The sequence below is a fragment of the Prorops nasuta genome, unplaced genomic scaffold, assembly GCF_024137725.1.
Source record: "Prorops nasuta isolate Cenicafe-Biocafe unplaced genomic scaffold, Cenicafe_Pnas_1.2 PNAS00005, whole genome shotgun sequence".
Taxonomy (NCBI): Eukaryota; Metazoa; Arthropoda; class Insecta; order Hymenoptera; family Bethylidae; genus Prorops; species Prorops nasuta.
Genome location: NW_027116802.1, coordinates 5,278,439 through 5,292,320, shown reverse-complemented (window position 1 = coordinate 5,292,320; position 13,882 = coordinate 5,278,439). Strand labels below are relative to the sequence as shown.

The 13,882-nt window shown below is 40.6% G+C and overlaps 2 protein-coding genes across 2 annotated transcripts in view; one reads left to right on the top strand and one right to left on the bottom strand.

Moving 5' to 3' along the window:
• The first annotated feature begins 27 nt into the window (after window positions 1-27).
• On the top strand, window positions 28-7,378 carry LOC136773959 (patched domain-containing protein 3-like). The gene is made up of 9 exons (XM_066727964.1): window positions 28-660; window positions 747-993; window positions 1,068-1,147; window positions 1,222-1,666; window positions 1,746-1,991; window positions 2,070-2,372; window positions 2,444-3,011; window positions 3,078-3,560; window positions 3,634-7,378. Exons 1-9 carry the CDS (start codon window positions 563-565, stop codon window positions 4,059-4,061), a joined length of 2,898 nt encoding a protein of 965 aa, XP_066584061.1. The 5' UTR covers window positions 28-562; the 3' UTR covers window positions 4,062-7,378.
• A 146-nt stretch (window positions 7,379-7,524) lies between these two features.
• The window catches only part of PlexA (plexin A), a 67,837-nt gene continuing 61,479 nt past the window's right edge, over window positions 7,525-13,882 (bottom strand). The window contains exons 4-11 of the mRNA XM_066727963.1: window positions 13,705-13,830; window positions 13,096-13,557; window positions 11,302-12,983; window positions 11,004-11,217; window positions 10,714-10,897; window positions 9,900-10,610; window positions 9,652-9,797; window positions 7,525-9,547 (exon numbers count right to left, since the gene is read on the bottom strand). Of these exons, the coding sequence (XP_066584060.1) occupies window positions 9,371-9,547; window positions 9,652-9,797; window positions 9,900-10,610; window positions 10,714-10,897; window positions 11,004-11,217; window positions 11,302-12,983; window positions 13,096-13,557; window positions 13,705-13,830 (3,702 nt within the window). The 3' untranslated portion in view covers window positions 7,525-9,370. The remainder of the gene's footprint in view (window positions 9,548-9,651; window positions 9,798-9,899; window positions 10,611-10,713; window positions 10,898-11,003; window positions 11,218-11,301; window positions 12,984-13,095; window positions 13,558-13,704; window positions 13,831-13,882) is intronic.

Below are 13,882 nucleotides of genomic sequence, written 5' to 3'. Positions count from 1 at the left end.
TCTTACACTGTGACGCTTAAGACACGTGACTATTATATTATTGAAGTTTTCAAATGTGCCCATTCATCTAATTGTGACTTCTGTCAGTTTTATTTTTTCGCTCATGGACAATCATAAGTTATGTGAATGACTAAGCAAATGAATCCGAAATAAAATGTAATTAAATTATTAACCGTCTTCAATATGCAGCAATTAAGCATCGGACTTAACCAACGTAGCCAACATAGGCTGCTAACGAAAGTACAAAGAGTCGAAATCGAAATAGAGGAGACCTATATCCACTCTAATAATGTTGAGTACTACGAGTGCGTGGGCCATTGACTTCAATAGATAATTTTCTTTGTCATAATTTTCACGGACGCAAGGTGCTATGTTTTTCAATTGAGATATCAGTTATCAATTGGTGGTATAATACTAGGTTATGTCTACTATAAATGTCAGCGCATAAATCTTTATAAAACAACTACGTCAATTTTAACGCACATAAGCAGCATGTATTTTACGAATAGAGTTCAATTAATTTATGCAATAAAGCAAGCCAATTTGCGATTCTAAAGGAGAAATGGAAATCGACGAGAGGATTCAGAAAAAATCTTTCCTCACCCTACTGTATCGTGTACCAAATCATATTTCTCAGAAGGTGGAGCATGTGTTTTATATGTAAGTATATAGAATAATTTTCAATTTAAAAATATTTAATTTGTATTAAGCAGAGGAATTTGAGCTGATTGAAATTTGCTTTTTAGATTAGGTTCTAGAATTGCACAACAGCCTAGGAATTATTTGCTCGGTAGTTTATTAGTGATACTAATATGCCTCTCTGGGCTTTTTTTCTTTCGGCAAGAGAAAAATCCACTAAAACTGTGGATACCACCTGATTCTGATTTTGTTAGGGACACAGAATGGTTGCTATCTCAATTTGGAGAAGGGGCACGTTTGGAAAATATGATTTTTATGGGACAAGATATTTTAGAACCAGATGCCTTGGTCAAGGTAATTACTCCTTATATTATAATGTATTGAGGTTTCACTTTCAAGTGATATAGTAAACAATTTTTTATTTACAGTTAAATGAATTGACCCAAAAAATTGTTTCATTAGAAACAAATACGGAACCAAAAGTTAAATGGTCTGATGTTTGTCTAAAGTAAGTATTTTGCTATTGTAAAAATGATAATTTATAATCTACTTCAAACTACTGAACTATAACGCTTTTGATAGAGTCCCAGTTATATCAAATGAGATGCCAAGACCAAAGAGACAAGCTAATTTCGTGGATGACTTTTTCGATGAAGCCCCAGCGGATAAAGGAAATATATCAATATTTGACATGGCAGTACATGCAGACCCAGAGCTATATTGCAGCATAGTTAACAGTTTACCAAAAACTTGTTTAATATTTAGTATATTAGATTTGTGGAAATATGATAGCGAAGAAATCAAGAGACAAAGCAAACAAGATATTATTGATAAAATCTATGATACAAAAATCAGTCCTACCCTAGGTCATCCGATGAATTATATAGAAATTCTGGGAGGTATAAATAGAGATGAAAATGGCAAAATTATATCTGCAAAAGCTGTAAGAACTCAGTGGATGCTACATGTAAATTTCTCTGATATTGACATGGATAAACTGGGTAATGATGCAGGAACTGCTGATTGGGTAAGGTATGGATTCATTAATTTAAAACCTAAAAAAATTACACGATATATAAAAACCTTATTGATTTCAATTATAACAGGCTACAGAAAACGTATTAAGATGGGAAGAAGCATATCTGAAGCTATTAAAATCATTAAAAGAAAATTTAGTAACTTCCTCTTGCAATAACCGATCCTTAAACATATATTATGAAGCTGGAAGAAGTTTTGGGGACATTAGCTCCTCTGTTTTGTTTCAAGAGATAGACAAATTAATTGCTGGAACATTTTTGATGTTTCTTTACGTACTAGCAATTTTATCCAATTTTAATTGGGTAGAATGCCGAGTAAGTAATAATTATAGAAGATTTTTTAAGAGTATGTTTGAATATTTTATTAAATTATATTGTGCAATCCTGTTGTAGTTTGTTCTTACGGCCACTGGCCTTTTATGTGTCGGTGGAGCATTTATTATAGCGATCGGTGTTTGCTCCATAATCGGGATCCCTTATGGACCTGTACACACATCTTTGCCATTTATGTTGCTCGGTCTGGGAATCGATGATATTTTTGTGATGAATGCCTCGTGGAAACAAATACATTGGCAAGAATTAAATCGTAAGAAACCACTTCACGAAAGAGTTGGTTTAACCTTGGGTCATGCCGGATCCGCAATTTGCATTACCTCCCTCACAGACGTGGTAGCATTTATAATCGGAGCATCAACGGTAAATGAAAATTATATTTTTTATAAAATTTTCATCACAAGTTCGCAATGTTTATCTTTTATTGGTTTCAGATTTTACCAACCTTACAATCGTTCTGTATTTATGCGGCAGTTGGAGTTTTGGTCACATTTTTACTCCAAATAACATTTTTCATAGCATGCTATGCATTGGATGCGAAACGAATGGAGAATAAGCGTAATGGTATTGTTCCATGTGTGATTCATGAAGAATATGAATTTAATATTTACGATCCAACTCAGAGTGTTTCTGCGAAATTTATTCATAAATTATATTCTAAAGTGATATTAACGATACCTGGAAAAATAATAGTCATATTGATTACACTTGCCATAATAACATCTAGTATTGTCGGAACACTTCAATTGCAACAATGGTTCGATCCAATTTGGTTTATACCAAAAGGAACATATTTCAGTGATTTTATATCGATGCGAAAAGAAATGTTTCACACACGTGGCCATTCAGCGAGTGCTTTCATCGGAAACGTTGATTATCCTCTAGAATTTCAAAAAATACTCAATTTAACTAGCCTTTTAAAAAATAATACGGAATATATAGAAAGTGTTGATGACTGGCCAGATGAATTTGCAAACTTTGTTACGAAATTTTTTAAAGAAGGTACCAATTTCTACAACATAATTATTTAACTTATAGCAAGATACTTAAAAAAATCTATCTTTACAGATTTTACAGCATCAACGGTTGACCATGATAAATTTCAACTTTATCTTTCCAAGTTTCTATTTAGCGTATATGGCGGAAAATATCAGAAAAATTTTAAGTTTGAAAAACCTCTGATATGTGGTCAAAATGCACCAAATATTTTAATATCCAGCATAGATGTGTCATTTAAGCTATTTAGCGGCCCGCATCAGTGGATCCCAGCCATGGATACTACAAAACAAATAGTCCAAGAGACTGGTATTGATGGTTTTGTGACAGTTTGGAGCAAAATGTTTGGCTCCTGGGAAACTGATAAACTAATTGCTCAAGAAGTTTTACGTAATATTTTGTTAGCGTTACTATGTGTAATGGGAATGACCGCAGTTCTTATAGCAGAATTCCAAACATGTTTCTGGATTTTGTTTTGCGTACTTTTGACTCTACTAGACGTTTGCGGTTTCATGTTCTTTTGGGGATTAAGCATAGATATCGTTTCTTGTATAGGTGAGTTTTGCTTATTAAATCAAACGGATAATTTAAACATAAATATAATAATGATGCAAGACGACATTTTTAGGATTGGAACTGGCGGTTGGATTAAGCGTGGACTACGCAGCTCATGTGGCACATGCATTTTTGAATGCCAATTCTACGAAATCTGGGCAAGAAGGCCGCACAGAAAGAATTTTGATCTCAATGAGACACATTGGAGCTGCTGTAGCTTATGGGGCGGGGTCCACATTACTCGCATTATCGATGCTAGCTTTCTCCGATGCCTACGTATTTCAATCTTTCTTCAAAATATTCCTCCTAGTTATACTCTTCGGACTTTGGCACGGTTTGATTCTCCTACCTGTAATTCTTAGTACAATCGGTCCACGTAGCCTTCACAGAATGCAAAAGCATCCACAAGGGTCAGTGGAGGATGCAATTAACGAAACTATCGTACCGTTAAAGAAGAAGAAGAAGAAGAAAGAGGAAACTAAAGTAGCAGAAGAAGATTAGAGCCAAAAAACCAATTCTTTATCAATAATATTTATTTTTGGTTCAATAAACATACAAAATTATTACACTATCCGTACTATTAATCACACATTTATACAAAAATAATAATAAAGGTCGGATAACTTAAAACGGCATTATTTATATATATATATATATATATATTTATATAATATATTATGATAAAAAAAAACAAGTACAAAATAATGTAGCAAAAAGGTTTGATATAGATTTATCGGGAATAATAATTGATCGGAAAGGAACATGACTATTATATAAACGTAACGTAATCGTGTTTTGCTGGATGCGTTATTGATGCATAATCGTAATGAATGTTTATGACGTAAAAACGAGCGGCGAGGGAGTGACCTGGAATTGATTGGACAACTCCCCCCGCTGCCTCTCTCAGTCTTGCACAGTCCATAGACATTCGCACGATACTTTCACACTGTTTACTTGGCCTTCCTGTCTTTTCATCCTTCTGCTTTTCACCCCATTCCCGCTCTATATATATATCCAACTCCATCGAGATTACACTCCGCAATCGATCACTGTTAACAGCACCGTTTCAGCAGGAGGCAGGAAGTTTCTATAAGATTGGGGGCTTGGGATGAATAGGAGTGCATCGCAGACACAGAGATTCGGGTACAAATCGGTCCGTATCTGACGGGGGATGAATCATAAACGTGGCCCCCACACAGGTAAAGCCAGCGTTCTCACTCGTGCACCTCTCACTCGTGATCAAGCACGTTCACACAGATGCACACGCACGGAATCACATTCAGCACACGACGGCAGTTGGACTGCTGGGGCAGCAAGCCACGTACGAACGATACGGCAAAGTACACATCTTCGTTAATTACTTGAATTTTACAGATTGGGATCGTACATTCCATAATTATTGAGGAACCATCGATACAATAACAATATTTACGTAGCAAAACGTGCCGATCGGTAGTAGTGTGGCATAGGACGCGGTGATGTGTGTGAGCATAGCTTAATACGGCGTTACAAGCGATGGACTTATCGCCTAAAGGAAAAGGAGGACATGTGTGACGTAGGTAGGACATTGGGGCAGCGGACGCGCATTGCTTTTTTAATTCCGACTTGACGAAAAGACAAATTTCTCTCTATATATATATATATATATATATATATAAATGGAGTAAAATTAATCGGGGAAACGAACGCTACCACAATTAATATGTCTGATCGATGAAATTGTACCGGGGAGAGACACAGGATATGTAAGTGTTTGTAGGATAAAGTTTGGGTGAAGGGAGGAATCGCACGTCTGCTCATCGGGATTCGAGGTATACGCACTTACGGGGTACACGTAGGAGAGACACTCAGGGCAGACAGACACTGACATAGAGACTAGGCTACCGACTATATGTATACCTATCTAGAACGTGTAATTAGCGAGCTTACGCACCGCGTACACCCAGTACGCCCGCATTCCGCCCACCTTGCGCTATAACGTAAAAGAGAAAGATAGAGAGATAGATAGAGAGGAGGAGGAGGATTAGAGATGTAGGTGATTGTAAAGCAAAAGGGTTCTGGACGAGTCGTGTTGTGATGGGATTGAGGGAGGAGGAAGAGGAGGAGGAGGAGGAGGAGGAGAGACAGACAGACAGACAAACAGACAGATAGACAAACCGATAGATAGCAGAGCGGATGAGAGCTACCGCAAATGTCTGCAAATATTCGCGACAGCTCATCACCTCCGGCTCCAATTACTCGTTTCATTATTATCTTTTTACTATCATAGACCTAAACCATATACCGGTTGATATTCGAGCACCGCTTCGCAGTAATAATTTTCATTTTCATCAAGGACTGTAGGGTGAAAAGGTGAGAGAGAAATGAGGGGCAACAACGATGGCAATTGATTCTCAACTACCAGCAAGACGCGTTCTCCAACCAAGAAGGCGCTTGGTCGATCAAAAGAGACCTTCACCCTTTTTAACGAGACTACGCGCTGCGTTTACCCAGCTATCTCTTGCTTCGTCAAGTGATTTTGCTACTACTGCTATTTTTTTGTTTTCTAATTTTGATCGAAGTAGAAAAGTCTGTGTAACCAAGTATGTGTGGAAGCGCCTATCGATCGACCTTTCATTATGATCCTTGGAAAAAAGCTTTCGCTCCTTAAGCATCGATGGATGATTGCGAACAGTATTCGCAATCCGGGAGGATATATGGTCTAAGAGTATGATACCATTATTATTATTTAATATTATTAGTAACGTCGTTCGCACAGTTTGCTCTTCTTCCTCTTCTTTTTATTTAACCCATAATCATGTTATCCTTTTACCCTTCGTTCGTATCATCCGTTTTATTAATATTAAATATGCTACGTAGTCTTTATTACTCAAGCTTATGCCCAAAAATCTACCAGAGGCACTTTGGGTTTATTAGTACCATTTGAAGTCGGCGTGCGCGGGGGAGGGCTCGCGAGGCCTATCTTTATCACTTATCAGTGCTGCTGGGAAAGGACTGTGCTCTCGTCCACGCGTTCCTTGATTTCTTATGTTCTTTTTGTATTATTTTTGTTTTAGTCGTATGGTCCAGAGAATATCCCGAAAACGTAGCTAGTCGCGGCGATTCGATTGGATCTCTCTCCTGAGGCCGAACGCTGGCCCTGTCCCGGCGAGTTACCCTGTCAAGCCTTGCGTTTTCATTCTCGCACAGTTCGAAAAACTCAATTGATTCCGCCACCCTTTACCCCCTCCCCCAATCCTATCCTGAAGCCTACCAACTCCGTATCTTTCCCTGCTACCTTTCTTCCTTCATTCCTTACCTTTTCTCCACACGGTCTTCCAATGTTTTTGAGCAATAAATACTTTCTCCACGAGCTTCTTGCTTGCACATTGAATTGACGCACAGGACACACATGCGCACGTGCATGCATACGATTATCACATGCGTACAATCACTGAACACTCGTACGTGACAACAGGACGCTTAATATATCATTATATATAAAAGTTAAAACACAAACGTCAAAAGTTTCATGCTGCTCCTTAGGACATTCATGATTTCCCCCCCCCCCCCCTAAATTTTTCAGGTAAACCTGAATCTTCTTTTTTTTCCCAATAATAAATATAGCATCACGTGGGAGCTAATCCCGATACAACGATAGACTCGAATCCAAGGTGTGCAAAGGACTGGAATATATAAAAAAACTTACAATTTGTGTTGTAAGATAAATATATATATATATATATATATACGTTTGCATATAGTATATATGTATATAAATAATCGGGGAGCAATAGTTCGAAGAAAGCACACTTTTCAGATGTCTGTCTAGCAGACGCGAGGTCCCGTGAAAAGTATGCACGAAGCGCAAGCGTCCTCGTCACGAACGACATTCTTCTCATTCCCATCGTCATTCTCGCTTCTTTTAATTACTAACCCATATGCACAGCCCATTTTCTCAATTGTAATTATGACTACATCCACAAAGTTTTAATATTACGATTTAATTAATGATTATCAATTCATATCAATTCAATATCAATGTATTACAATCAGACAATACTCAACAGTGATCGTTATTCATTATATATTACAATAATTAAGAGTGACAACAACATGACGACGGAGGCGTTGAAGCATTAAGGAGAGAGTGACGAATAGGAGATAAGGAGAGAAGAGAGAGAGAGAGAGAGAGAAAGAGAGAGAGGGTGGGGAAGGAAGGGAGAGGAGGAAGGGAGACAAGAGGCACGAGATGATCCATAAAACGTTGATAGGTAAAATAGGAGTGTCCTGTTTAGGACAATTACGCGGGCGTTATAACGTATAACGCGCGAAGATTGAAAGGTTCCGATGATTACGAATTTATAATAGTGACGATGACGGGCAACGACGGATGGCAAAATGCACGACAACGCGAGAATGAACGATTATGGCAAAATGGAACAATGAGCCGGAGACCAAAGAGGGGAAGCACGCACACTCAACACAACCGTCACATCGAGCTGGCCTCGCGCTTGGCCATAGTCCATTGATTATTTAACTATACTATCTAATACACAGTCTGCTTTCATTGCGCGCAATTTACCACTCTTTCGTTCGCACGTCCTCCACAAGTACAAATAGCTCTCCAGGCCACCTTTCGGCACAAATACATAGTACCATTTTCTAATTTACGACAAGCAACACAGCTATCCGTCTCCAGTACTGGATTCGCCATCGGCCAACGGACTCTTACAATAATATATAATATATATAATCGTTTATCTTTGTTTATTATAAAGTATTGCAAAGTACCATGCAGATACTAATACTGCACGTGGGAACAGATTGGCCGGAGCTACTTATACTTGTGCACGCGGCGCGCATTCGTACAAAACACACCCACCCATACACACACGCGCTCACATACACAGGCACGCACAGACGTAGCATACGTGCGCCGGTATAAAGTGTATATATTTACACATAATATACATACGACATATCATCCATGTATATATAATATATTCATATCATTCAATTAATCGTCGTTATTAATAATAATCGTGTACTCCTTAAAATTCGTCAGTTCGTAGTTGAAAAAATTTGCAGCTAATAGCGGTGGATGGAAATGTTTCTTCGTTAAAAATGGCCGAACCGCCGATCGTCCAATTATCGCTCGGCGATCGATAAGTTTACTCGCACATTTACAAATATCAATTGTCGATCGGCCGATATTCGTTCACTCACTTATTACACTAATATCTATCATTCCTTCGTTTCAATTTAAAATCCTAGTCTGTGTGTGCCACTCACGGGGAAAAACGTGGGTAGCGATGGCGAGAAGAAACGGTTTTCTTCTCAATCCGACCATCGAGGTGTGAGCGTATATTGGTATCCTATTACAGTTATTGTTATTTTGGTATTTTATGTACAAAATGAGGGCTCGTCCTCGGCTCTTATCCGCCGTTTCCAAGCGCTCTCTAGCATGATTATCGCCACACCTATAAACAGCAACTTCCAAGAAGACTTTCTCGCAGGTAGTTCAACACTTAGCCCATTAATTTAGTTTCACTTAAACCTCTTTTTAGCCTTTCGTATAATATATAAATGTATAGACTTTTTGTTTTTGCATAATCGTCCATAAGTTGTTTCCAGCTTGACCGAGAGTCGCGGAGATCGATTTGTCTCGACCACATTTCTTCTCTCGATGATGATAGGCCGGTTTTTCATTAACTCCCAAAGGTGAATTTTCTCCTCGATCGAGATGATTCACCACGAGCATCGTCGATTCAGCAGGGTAGCTCTTGGCGCGCAGATTTGGTCAGATGTTTCATAGAGTTCATGGTACATCAGGGATTAGAATCCGATGCCATTATATTGTGTACCTGCTCCAATTTGTACGCTAGTCTCTGCTTTTGCGAAAATTCATCCTCTTCCAGAGTCACTATTAGTTGTTCGTTGTATTTGCTCGCGTACGTATAAAGCTCGTAGAGGGCACAATTCGTATTAAATTCATTTGCGTGTAACTGTGGGTGAAAAAGAAAAAGAGAGATCGTTAGAATTATATTCCATATCCTATTTGGAATTTAATTTCAAACAATACGGTGATGATTAATATAAATATACGTACCCTCGACTCTTCGGCAAGCATAGCGTTCATGTCTTGGTCGGATATGGCTGGCATGATTTTGATATCGGAGTAGTAACGCTCTACCCATTCTTTGTACACTGGAATGTCCTTCGCATAAAGCAACTTGGAGCTCGGAGAGTCCTTACCTGTATTAAAATGTTTGAATTAGCCAAATGGATTTATCTCAATTGATATATTGCCATGACAGTTACTAGTGCCTTAATGAAGGGAACGCGACGAACACATACCTAATCTATGGTCCGATGTGGAACAACTGTCCATGAAGGTTTGCGCAACGACGGACAGACAAGAGTCCACTATATTAGATTTGTGTATATCGAAGATGAAATTTGGGTTCTTAATGAGGTTCACCCAAAACCTGAGTGGTAGAGAGTTGCTCTTCCACGTGTGGACCACTTCGGGGTCGGATATGCCGTGATTCATCGCCTGGTCGTCCATAAAATCAAACATATATTTTATGGCGAGAGGAAGCGCCGAGCCTCTGTGCGCAGTGCTGAAGATCGTCTCGAACAAATCGTCAACGAATTTTTGTAGAGTACCCTTGGTTGCTAATAATCTCGTCAGGTAGATCTCAGAGACCATTTTATTTCCTCTATCTCCCTCTTTCCTCGCATCGGTATCGTGATGTTTTACCAGATGCCAACACTTCAAGCCACCGTCGTGATTCTGATTTAATGGAGAGGTGGCGCGAGATAGAGGAGGACTGGCAGAGCTAAATTTACTAAGGTTAAGTGTCTCGTACTTGTGAGACTTATCGGTCTTTTCCGATAAAATTGAAAGATTGTATATAGAAGATTGCTTCGATACTAAATTGAGAGATGCTCCATCCGGTACCCTGTAATGATTTAGAGTATTTCTTTTCTTCCATTCACCTTCCGTCTTTGTTGTCGAGTCTTCGTCGTAAAGAATTAATCTTCCGGATGCGCCCGTTCTCCATTCTAAAAAAGGAAAAATAAAAGAATTGATCGATGTGTCGAAAGATTCATACAGGATCTCTATAAAAAAATAGAGAGAGAATTCGCGTGAAATAACCTGGATTACCTAGATCAAGATCGTCCTTTCTAGGCCTTTGACTATACGGCGTAGCTCTATAAATGGTATCCAATGCTTTTTCCTTAACTTGCGATATGGTGTCGCAATCCAGCACTTTTACCGGTACATTTTCTGTATTCGGATCTATTCCTCCGACAAAGACAGTTTGTTGCGATATGGAAGCATAGACAGTCTGTGAAATTGAATTTAATTGTAATGGTTAGCATGTAGGCGGATGTAGAGGAAAAAATAGCTATCCACACTGTGTATAAGGTATTCCGCGTGGTGTATATACGTACCATTGGTTTAAAATCTATGGATTGTCTAATTAATTTTTCCTCGGACAACGAGTATCGAGCTTCTGATGTAATGGCATCGACGGGTCCTTTATCAACTTGCTGTTTCACAGCGCGAAATAATACGTACAGCGGCTCGCCGGCGCATTCCCTCATAAACTTGTATAATAGAAAAGTAAACCAAGCCGACAACATTTTTTCCGCAACGCTTTCAGTTCTGAAATAAAAGAAAGGGGATGATGAGAGATGAACGGGCACGAAAACGACAAGATGCAAAGAAAGAGGGAGAGCCAAAGTTTACCTTCTTAAAAATAGTTTAGGATGACTCTTGCCCTCGGTGCACTTTTCAATCAAGTCCGCTAACAAAGTCTTTAGTATATCGGTGCAATATTCCATTTTGCTTTGAAGCGTAACCATAATGAGGCTAGCGACGTTAACCCTATCCCTCATGGAGAAATAGCGATTGCTCTCGAGGGTCCTAACGAAGAGCAGCAAGAAGGTCTTGTTCATAATCAATTGGCCAAAGAGGCGCAAACCTTTCTCTTTGCGAACCAATTCGGGCCTCTCCCACTGTAATACCGGGCTATTGTCGTCACTCGGGAAAAGTATCATCATGGCGTAAGTTCGATAATCGAGGAACGGAATACCGCCGCTGGTCAAGTCACCGGTAAGATCGGTCATTTCCGTCTGAAGCTCGGCGAAAGCTTCTTTGCACTCGGCGGCCACGCGGAGCTCCAATATGTCCATCTGTTCCTGCATGTTCTTCAGTACTCTGTTGCTCTCGGTGGACTTTCTTCGATAGGCTATTAGGAATGCGATAAATACAACAATGAGGATAACTATGGCTGCTATGACGCCGATCAAGGCTGGTTTGGACAGCGGACCGTTCAAGCCCGCGGCCATGGCGTAGCTCAGTTTCCCTATATTAAATTTGAGCTTCCCACCGACGATCACGACGACTTCTGGTAGCTCCTGCTTGTTGGGCAGTCCCTCGGAATCGATAGCCGGCGGTTGCGTGACCGGAGGTCTGCAAGTCAACTGCTGTCTCGACAAGGACGTCACATTGCAAAACGCATTGCCTATTTGCACCACTACGTCCGTCTCTTGGCTGGCGCGCTCCAGATGTTGTCCATTGATAGTCAAATAGTCGCTCTTATAATACTTGACCTCTTCGTCGAAAACGTCGTAGACAGGGTTCGGATAGAGGAGAAAATGATGGAGACCCTGACGAGACAGATTGCGAACACCGGTAACGTTATCCATGTGAAAACCGTATTCCAAGGACAGTGGTCTTTCGGCGTCGAGTTGAACGTTCTCCGGCACATCGATCGTGGGTGAGTTGCACACCATGCTGTTCTCGCCTTGAACCTCGCAATCGGAAGTGAACATCTTGCCATCGTAGTACACGTACATCTGCGGATTCTGTATGAAGCCGAGATTTTTGCCGGTAACGTACATTTTGATTCCACCCGCTGGTATTCCTTTAGGGATCTTCAGCTGTCCGCCAACGCCGCTCTCGACGCTCTCGATCTTCGGATCCTCGACGTAGGTGAAGAAACCATCGTAAAGTCTGTGGCCACCATCGAAGGTCATCTTGAGAACGCCGTTCCTCTTGCGTTCGCTGGCGCTCGTCATGCAGTGCGCCTCGTTCGGCTCGGCGACGATTATCCTGCAGGGCAGCTCGTCGATGAACGCTTGAATCTTGCTACCCGCATTCATGTACTGGCCAGTTATTTTCACGATGGTCCCACCGCTCATCGGACCGTATTTCGGTGATATGGTGATTATACGTGGGTCGACGAATTGAAAGTTGTACTGAGACTGACCCATGAAGTCCTCTATTTTAACTATCACAGGTCCGCTACGGGTCTCCCCTGGTTCTCCGGGTCCATCCACCCGGCACACTATTTGCTTTGTGCGTATGTAAAGCTCGGGGAAAGGCTGGCAACGTATACCGGCTACGGATATACCAGCATAGATGTCCTGAAATTCCAAAAGAGAGAGAGAGAGAGGGACGTTAGAATTGTGCGAGAACGATTAAAGGCAAGATTGTAGGAGCAATATGGTCAATATTGCGATAGACTTTGAAACTTACCTGAAATGTTTTGCCAAGGTTTATACCCCTAATGGTAAGATTGGTGTGTCCCTCCCAAGGACCCATCATTGGCTCGAACGAATGTATCTCGGGATTTGGACAGGTCTGAGTGCTATTGAGCCAGACGTTGTGATTGCTATCGCACTGGGCTTGTACCTCGCATCGATCAGTGCTCTGGCACCAACCACAGCCATACTTTGGTGCAAGAGCGAGGCACATTCCGCAATTGTCCGCCATGTCACGACACCTGTAGATCACCACGTGAATGCTGTCCGGATTGTCCAGTGGTTTTGAGCCTCCCCAGATTACAGCGAACGGCACTGTTATATTTGGGGCGCGTGACGTATAAGAGAAGTCGTTCTCCTCGCAGTAAATTGTATCCGCTATGAGACGAGCTTTCACACTCGACACGCGACCCTCGATGTTGAACTGGCAGACGAACCTCGTTTGTACGATAAATTGCTGCAAGAAGAAGAGAGACGGGAGTATAGTATATAGTACGACGAGGAAGAAGAAGATAAGAATAGGCATTCGTTTCGGATATTCGCTATACTCCGTGCAACGAGGATGAGTAATTTGATTCGAGTTTGTTACGACGTAGACACTCACCCCTATGATATGTACTTTAACCCGTATTGCTTTCTTAGTACCGGATGGCACGAGGATTTCCTGCGAATCAGTCGCGTTGATGGTAGGACAGAAACCCGGTCCGCTTCTGTAGCTGGGGCCCATTCTCTGTTGTGCGCAAGAGACATTCTTAATTCTTCTTGTATATATAGATACACAT